Raw genomic sequence first — 8,820 nt, 5'->3', positions numbered from 1 at the left:
TTTGGATTATTTGCTCCAGCTCTTTGAAAAATACTACTGGAATTTTGATCGGAATGGCATTAAAAGTATAGATTGCTCTAGGAAGTACAGACCTTTTAACAATGTTTATTCTTCTGATCCAAGATCTCAACGTGAGACAGGAATCCATCAGAATTCTAGAGGAGAATATAGGCAGTAACCTCTTCGATATCAGCCACAGCAACTTCTTTCAAGATATGTCTCCAAAGGCAAAGGAAACAAAAGCAAAAATGAACTTTGGGGACTTCATCAAAATCAAAAGCTTCTACACAGCAAAGGAAACAGTCAACAAAACAAAGAGGCAACCCACGGAATGGGAGAAGATATTTGCAAATGACAGTACAGACAAAAGGTTGATATCCAGGATCTATAAAGAACTCCTCAAGCTTAACACACACAAAACAGACAATCATATAAAAAAATGGGCAGAAGATATGAACAGACACTTCTCCAATGAAGACATACAAATGGCTATCAGACAAATGAAAAAATGTTCATCATCAGGGAGATTCAAATTAAAACCACATTGAGATACCACCTTACACCACTTAGAATGGCCAAAATAAGCAAGACAGGAAACAACATGTGTTGGAGGGGATGTGGAGAAAGGGGAACCCTCTTACACTGTTGGTGGGAATGCAAGTTGGTGCAGCCACTTTGGAGAACAGTGTGGAGATTCCTCAAGAAATTAAAAATAGATCTTCCCTATGACCTCGCAATTGCACTACTGGGTATTTACCCCCAAGATACAGATGTAGTAAGAAGAAGGGCCATCTGTACCCCAATGTTTATAGGAGCAATGGCCACGGTCACCAAACTGTGGAAAGAACCAAGATGCCCTTCAACGGACTAATGGATAAAGAAGATGTGGTCCATATACACTATGGAGTATTATGCCTCCATCAGAAAGGATGAATACTCAACTTTTGTATCAACATGGACGGGACTGGAAGAGATTATGCTGAGTGAAATAAGCCAAGTAGAGAGAGTCAATTATCATATGACTTCACTTATTTGTGGAGCATAACAAATAGCATGGAGGACAAGGGGAGTTAGACAGGAGAAGGGAGTTGGGGGAAATTGGAAGGAGAGGTGAACCATGAGAGACTATGGACTCTGAAAAACAATCTGAGGGTTTTGAAGGGGCGGGGGGGAGGGAGGTTGGGGGAACCAGGTGGTGGGTATTGGAGAAGGCCCGGATTGCATGGAGCACTGGGTGTGGTGCAAAAACAATGAATACTGTTAGGCTGAAAATAAATTTAAAACATTAAAAAAAAAAAAAAAAAAAAAGATGTGCCTGACTCTAAGGGAGGCACAAGAAAAAAAAGATGCTGTCCTTTCATGGAAGGATCTCCAGAGTAGGTTTTAAATAGAGAGTGAAATCGGCTTCTAACATGCATTCCTCAGGTGTTCCTCCTCAATGCCTACTCTCACTTCTCCCATAATTCCTTGTGCCCTCTTTTTTATAACTTGGTTGAAAAACAATGGCAAGTCGTTATTACGGTAACACTATGGGAGGGTTGCTCGATGGATAGTTTCAGCTTTGCAAGGTGAAAAAATTCTAGAGCTCTGGTACATAACAATGTAAATGAAGTTAACACTTCTGAACTGTACACTTGAAAATGGTTATGATGGTAGATTTTATATTGTGTATTTTTTTAAACACGACCTAAACATTAAAAAAAAAAACCACAACATTTAAATGAGGAGGAAGGGAGCTCCAGGGTGCAATGTTTTCGGAACTGTTTGGCCAAAACTGAGTTTTGTCTGCTCTTTCATCCAGCGACAGGACCCTAAGCCCCAACCTGCCTTTTCCCGCCACAGGAATGGCCTCCCGGCTCCGCCAGGTGTCGCCATAGCCGCGGCCGCGCTCGCCCCGCCTACCGCCAAGTTTCGTCCAATCGCGGCCCTGGCCCCGCCCCCTAACCGAACCTCTTTCCTGCATCCGGGCCTAGGCGGGCTGACTCTCAAGTCTAGCGAGGGGCATGGAGGTCCGCGCCGAGCCGCAGTCTGGCGCGAGCTGTTCGTCGTCCCCCCGGGACTGCTCAGCGGTCCCGGTGTCCAAGGAGCTGCTGACAGCCGGGAGCGGCGGCCGCGGAGGTGACGGGCGGGTGGCTGCAGCGTGGAGCGTGCACGTGCGGCAGGGGGCGTGTGGCCGGGGCAGCGGCGGGGGCCGGTCGGCGGCTCCGTGTCTGGGCCCAGCACGCGCGGCCAAGGGGACGCCCAGGGTGGCCGCGGGTCTCGGCAAGACCGCCGCGGCGGGGGTGGGGCTCGGGGGCCTCCGGGCAGGCACCCAGCCTCGGGCCCGGGATGGTTCTGTTCCGCACAGTTGTGGGCGCCCACTCCGTGAAGTGCAGCAGCAGGACACCTCCCCTAAGGGCAGGGCCTGGGGAGGGCCTTAGGTCGACTGTCGCGGTCCGGCTTCGGGCTGGTGGGGGACGCAGGCCACTGTTACGGACTAACCCCCCACCCCTACCCTCAGTGCTCACAGGACCACCCTTTAATGCCTTGCCTCTCTCTTCTAGAGGGACACTTGGGTCTAGGAAGCCCACATAGGATTTCAGACACTGTAGTAGGGAGTTCAAAAGCATCGATTCGAATCCCAACTCCACGATGGATTAGCTTTGGGACTACAGCAGAGTTGTTTACATTCTCAACGCTCAGTGTTCACATTTGGAAAATGGACGTAATAGTACCTGTTGATTTTATTTTTTTTTTTTTTAAGGAGAAGGAAAATGTGTTTAAGGTCTTGGGCATGTTCTTGGTGAATATTACCTTGAAGAGGACGTTCTGTGAGAACCCAGAGCATCCGGAGGAGTTATAGTAATAGCCAGAGTTTATGTAGTGCCTACTGGGACCCAGGACTTAATTAACTCATTTAATTCTCACAAAAACGTTGTGCAGGAGGTTCTGTTATCTCTGATTTGTAGGTGAGGAAACTGAGTCACAGTGTATCATACAGATAACTTGCTGGAGATCATGTGGCTGAAAAGTGACAAAATTGGGAATCAGACAGAACCTGTTGGATTTCTTATGTTAATCCAATTGCTAGACCTAAAGTACTAATCAAAGAGTATTTGTTGAGCTCTGCTTTGAGGGGAGTGAATAGGGTTTTTGTACTTGAGTGAAGAGGTTTTCCAGGCTTTGGAAACAGGGTGATCAAAGCTTTGAGTTTGAAAGACAAGTCCTGTCCTCTGGGCTCTGATGGGCTGAAGAGTTTCTTGATTTGAGGAGTAGTGAGTGATGGGGCTGAAAAGGTGCGTGGGAGTGGGGGACAGACAGTTCTCCAGAGGGCTCCTTTGTCCAGGTTGGACATCCTTAAGTGAAGGTCCAGTAACAAGGCAGGTGTGCTTTATGAACAAACAAGTGCTCCAAGAGGGTGAGTAATTTGCCCAATATAATGAAGTGTTTAACCATTTCTGGCTTCACTTAACCCTCATTGTACTCTGTGCTGCTTCCTCTGTCCCTTCCTTGCAGACACTCATTTGTCCCTGGGGGATTTCTGATCCAAGAGGGTGCAGGTTAGTTCCTTATTACTCCTCAGCGCCGGTGGCACATACAGATGTATGAGACAGGCCTACGGAAGGGGAGGTGGTGGCCGTAAAGAAGTAAAATGTTGTCGTGGGACTTGGTGAGCCTCTCTTTCTACAGATGCCTGGGGGAACATGGAACGTTCAAGACTTGAGAGCGGTCGGAGGAAGTTTGCTGACGGGCCCCCATTTCTTCATGCTGTAGTAAACTAAGTGTGTGTGTGCTTTCAGGTATATGGGACAGGTTACTCATCAGCCCCAAGCCTAACTGCAGAAAAAAGTCCACTCTTCAGACAGTTCGGATAGAAAGGAGTCCCCGTAAGTATTTTTCCCTTTCTTCACTCCCCTCCTCTCTTAAGAACTTTCTCTGATATTCAGTTGTGCCCAGTGAAGCAGTAGAAATCCACAGTGAACCTCAGTCCAGCTGGAGCTGTTCATTGCTCACCCTGGGACCGCTCAGGGGTGTCGGTGTCTTAGGAGCTGCTGACAGTGTTTTCATTCGTGGAGTTTCATCGGAGTCTTTCTTAGATCTTTCATTTCTTTCCTTACTGTGATCGCCATTGTGGGGGGCTTGTATTCTAGGACCTCACTGCATAACTTCCAGCAGTCCTATTTTATCATGAAAGGCCATCTCTTGACCTTTACCACCTTTTTCTTTTCTTCTTCTGTACTCTGGACGGTTCAGTCACGTACTGTGTGGCTGTGTCAGACTTAACAAGTCTTGAGAACTCATTAGTGCACGGTTATCTGCTGGGCCTCTTTTGAGAGCTAAAGAAATTAGACCTACCTTGTTTATTGATTCCCCTGTATAGTCCTCACTCCCATTTTTACAGATGAGTACACTGAGGTTTTGAATGGTTAAATTAAATTTATTATTTAGGACATCTGTGGTTGCAAATGACTAAAATCCAGCTCTGATTGCCTTAAGCCAAAAAATAAATTATGTTGGCCAGTTTTATTGAGGAGGGGGGAGGCATGGTGACTCCAGGTATATCTGCATCCGGGTGCTTGGGGTCCTAGAGGTCTGCTGCTCCATATCTCTTAGCTCTCCTTTTAGGTGTTGACTAAATCTAGAGTGGGCCCTTCTCACCATGTGGCAGGTTGGCCAGTTTATCAACAGCCCAGCCAGTCATTTCCTCACTCAGAAGGAAGGGATCTCTTACGCAGTTCCAGCCAGAGTCCCAGGGTGGTCTCTTACTGGCCTGACCAGATCACAATGTCACTGAATATGTCACTGACCCAAATCATGTTGACCAAGGTTATGGAACATACAGATGTGAGAAGGGCAAGGCACCAGAGTGACTAAGAGTGACAGAGCTTAAAAGGAAAGTCAGGATTATGTTATCAGAAGACAGGGGAACAGATACTGGACAGGTAAAAACACCTGCTACTTAGTTAACTTGCCTAAGGTAAATGAGGGAGTAAGGGGTAGAACTGGGGTTCTGTTAATAATCTTGTCAGCCTGACCCCAAAGCCTCAGAGCCTGATGCAGCTAACTATTAAGTCATATGTTCTCCTTATTCAGTTACTATTGGTTGGATGCCAGCCATCTAGGAATGTACAGTTCTGAGGATCTATGAAAACACAAATAAACATTGAGAAATACTAACTTGTGTAGTCCTTTTTAAGGACTCAGAAGAGGGTGGAGGTTTTTAAAATGGAAGAAATTTGCAAGTGGTTTTTTTTTTTTTTTTAAACTTCTGTTACTGTTGAATTCAGGAGTGTTTTACAATAAATTCTGGATTTTAAAAGTTGAAGTTTTGGGGCGCCTGGGTGGCTCAGTCGGTTAAGTGGCTGCCTTCAGCTCAGGTCATGATACCAGGGTCCTGGGATCAAGTCCCACATCTGGCTCCCTGCTCAGCAGGGAGCCTGCTTCTCCCTCTTTTCTCTGCCTGCCTCTGTCTATTTGTGCTCTCTATCTCTCTGTCAAATAAATAAGTAAAATCTTAAAAAAAAAAAAAAAGTTGAATTTTGGCCAAAGAGTCACATAAAGATTGATAAACTGTATTTTCTCTCCTTAGTGTTGGACCAAGTACAGACCTTTCTACCACAGATGGCTCAGGCAAATGAAAAGCTAAGAGAAGAAATGGCAGCTGCACCACCTGGTCGTTTCAATATTGAAGATATTGATGGGGCTCTTGGAAAAGTTATACAAATGGTAATGATGCATTGTTTTCATTTCCTAAAGTAAAATTACCAGTATGTTGCATCATCTACAAAGGAGAGGACTTTTCCCGTTTTAATTCAAGTGTTATTTTCCTTCTTGCAGACTCTACAGATGTGCCCAATATTACATGGGAACGTGGTTATTTCATGATTAGGGATCTTACAGATCAGGTAGCTTCTTTGAATGGAGTTTAGGAAGTTAGCAGGAGAGAAGAGGAGGGCTTTTTCAAGTCAAATATTACGTTTGTTATCTTGAAGCATTAATTTACTAAGTGTCCCAAGTGGATTGTTTTTTCCTAAAAGAAGGCCTGAAAAAAGTAATCATAACCTGTTTCATTAAATATGTAAAAATAAAGGATGCATTTAACGGACCACTAACCTAACCTACATGATAAATCTTCTCCACATGGCCCCATATCTTCTTTCTACAGTGGAGTTCCCTTTAGAACACTTGTATCTAGACTGAGCTGACACCACTGTAGATAGTAATCTCATTATTGGCAGCTCTAGGCAGCTCCTTCTCTAGACTATGTCTCCGATCCAGCCACTCTGCACGATGTCCCCTGCTGCCACCCTTGGTCCATGTCATCGTGGTCTCCCTGTGGACTCTTGCCGTGATTCCTCAGCAGACTCTCCGGCTTCTGCCTTGGCTTTCCTAGAATCTGTTCTCTACAGCGTGTGTGGCCCACATTCCCATCACATCTCTGATGAGTTTGGAATCCTTCGAGGGCCCGTATGATCCTGCCTCCAGCTCTCCATCTAACTTACCTCCCATCGTGCCCTCTCTTTCCTCCAGTCCCATTCAGTCTCCCTGCTCCAGGTTTTTTTTTCTCTCTTTGTACAAGGCTCCTCTGAGATTTCTGCATTGTCACTCCCTCCAGCTCTCATCACTAGTCACTCAGTAAGAGGCTTCCCCGATGTCCCTGTTAGAAGCTTATCCTGTCCTTCTTTACTTTTCTTCATTTTCACAGCCTCACACTAAGCCTTACAGTAGTTGATCATTGCGTTTCCTTCCCAACTAGAACCGAGGTCAGCAAGTATTTTGTGTATGGGGCCAGCTAGTAAATACTCAGGTTTGTGGACGCTGCTGTGTCCGTTATGACTGCTTATTTCTGCCATTTTAGCATGAAAGCAGCTGTAGATCATGTGTATGAATAGGCAGGTTTTATCAACACCGAAATTTGAATATCATATAATTCTCATGTTTCGTGAAATATTACCCTTTTGATTTTTTACTTCTACTACTTAAAAATTAAAAAAAACATTCTTAGCTCAGAAGCCAAACAAAAACAGGTAGCGGGCTGGGTTTGGCCTTCAAGCTGTAGTTTGCCAATCCCTCTCAAAAACCTGAGTTTCAGAAAGGCAAAGATTTTATTGCTGTTCTTGTGGAGTTTCTAGGACCTAGTGTGGTGCCTGGTTCATGTTAGTGTTTGTTAATATTTGTTGGACACATTGTTGAATATGTTCAGGATATATAGAATCGGGTTTCGGGGGACTTCTTACACCTGTAAACCATCATGGGGGACTATGGCAACTGAAAGGAAAAAGTACCATATTGTATTAAAAACATTTCTTGTCCTGTGTGCTTCAGGATTTGTGTTCAGTGTTGTTGGTTGTTTGCAAGGGTGTTATTACAACTTTCTAGGGATCTGCCCTGAAATGAATTTCTCACATGGTGCTTTTGGCAGGACGTGGCCTTGTTTGAGATGAACCAAGATGATTCAAAAGAAGAGGACAGTTCAGAAGAGAGTTCGCAAGATAGCTCGGAGGACAGCTCAGAATCTGAGGGGGAAGATGATGGCGCTTCTGAAGTCACCATAGATAATATTAAGCTTCCTCATTCAGAAGGTGGAAAAGGCAAGATCGAGGTTTTGGACAGTCCTGCCAGTAAAAAAAAGAAATAGTAAAATAAATGATCTCCGGAACAGGTGATACACGCCTGCTAATTCTGCAGAAAAAGAGTATGGCTTGCTGGTTATTTTGCATTTCAGGTATCTGTGGTGCTTTTATGTATTTTTAGATGTATTTTGTTTCTCAGAGAAACAAAAGCTACCTTTTAAAGAGCTGGACTAGGTCGCATTTGGGGATCCTCTAAGATCATACTGTCTTTGATCTCATGCTAAAGAGATTTCACTTAGAAAGCTTAAGTTTATGTGTGGTCACGAGTGAATTTGTTGGCATCTTCTTACGCATAGACTTCAGTAATAGCACACTTATTTTATTTTTTTAAAGATTTTATTTATTTATTGGACAGACAGAGATCACAAGTAGGCAGAGAGGCAGGCAGAGAGAGGAGGAAGCAGGCTCCCCGCCGAGCAGAGAGCCCGATGCAGGGTTCCATCCCAGAACACTGGGATCATGACCTGAGCTGAAGGCAGAGGCATCAACCCACTGAGCCACCCAGGCGCCCCAGAAATAGCACACTTATTTTAAAGTACAAATACAAATCATCTGTTTGTTTTAAATTTATTCTCTCGAATAAAAAAATCTGGGTTTTTTTTTTTTTTTTTTTAGGTCATTAGAAAGTCACATTTGTTAACATCATAGCAGGTTCAATGGGGGAGAATTTTTTTAAGAGAAATTTTTTTTTTTTTTTTAAAGATTTTATTTATTTATTTGACAGACAGAGATCACAAGTAGGCAGAGAGGCCAGCAGAGAGAGAGAGAGGGAAGCAGGCCCCCCGCTGAGCAGAGAGCCTGATGCGGGACTCGATCCCAGGACCCTGAGACCATGACCTGAGCCGAAGGCAGCGGCTTAACCCACTGAGCCACCCAGGCGCCCCAGTTAAGAGAAATTTTTTTTACAAAGGAAAGAATAACTTATATTCAGCTGCCCTCGGGCGTTGCTACTTTCATTAAAAGAAGAGGAAGAAAGTCCTTTCTAGTTTGAGCTGGAAATCTGGCAGTCTGTGGTTTCATCAGCTCTGGGGACTCTGCAGTCAGCCGCTCTGCAGATAGAAATCACGGGCTGGAAAAATTCCTGGGTTTTTTGTTTTTGTTTGTCCTTTTCTTTCATAAGGCAGATTTTTTGTTTCAGTCATTAAAACTATTGTACACAGTTGCCCACAGTTTGAAACCTATCAAATGTAGAACATAAGGGACCTCA

General features: G+C 44.6%; 1 protein-coding gene across 1 annotated transcript; it reads left to right on the top strand.

Annotated features, from left to right (window-relative positions):
- The first annotated feature begins 1,951 nt into the window (after positions 1-1,951).
- Positions 1,952-7,671, top strand: NOPCHAP1 (NOP protein chaperone 1). Its single transcript, XM_004743047.3, has 4 exons — positions 1,952-2,118; positions 3,780-3,866; positions 5,570-5,706; positions 7,403-7,671. The coding sequence occupies exons 1-4, from the start codon at positions 2,004-2,006 to the stop codon at positions 7,616-7,618; spliced, it is 555 nt and encodes a 184-aa protein (XP_004743104.1). The 5' UTR covers positions 1,952-2,003; the 3' UTR covers positions 7,619-7,671.
- Positions 7,672-8,820: the final 1,149 nt, after the last annotated feature.

Source organism: Mustela putorius, unplaced genomic scaffold, assembly GCF_011764305.1.
Source record: "Mustela putorius furo isolate JIRA1106 unplaced genomic scaffold, ASM1176430v1.1 tig00000788_pilon_pilon_pilon, whole genome shotgun sequence".
NCBI lineage: Eukaryota > Metazoa > Chordata > Mammalia > Carnivora > Mustelidae > Mustela > Mustela putorius.
The sequence above is the reverse complement of the archived record's forward strand: the minus strand, read 5'-3'. Positions and strand labels throughout refer to the sequence as shown.

Coding starts and splice junctions, on each gene's coding strand:
- NOPCHAP1 (XM_004743047.3), top strand. CDS start 2,004: ATGGAGGTCCGCGCCGAGCCGCAGTCTGGCGCGAGCTGTTCGTCGTCC. Junction 2,119..3,779: donor CGGGAGCGGCGGCCGCGGAG/GTGACGGGCGGG, acceptor GTGTGCTTTCAG/GTATATGGGACAGGTTACTC. Junction 5,707..7,402: donor TTGGAAAAGTTATACAAATG/GTAATGATGCAT, acceptor TGCTTTTGGCAG/GACGTGGCCTTGTTTGAGAT.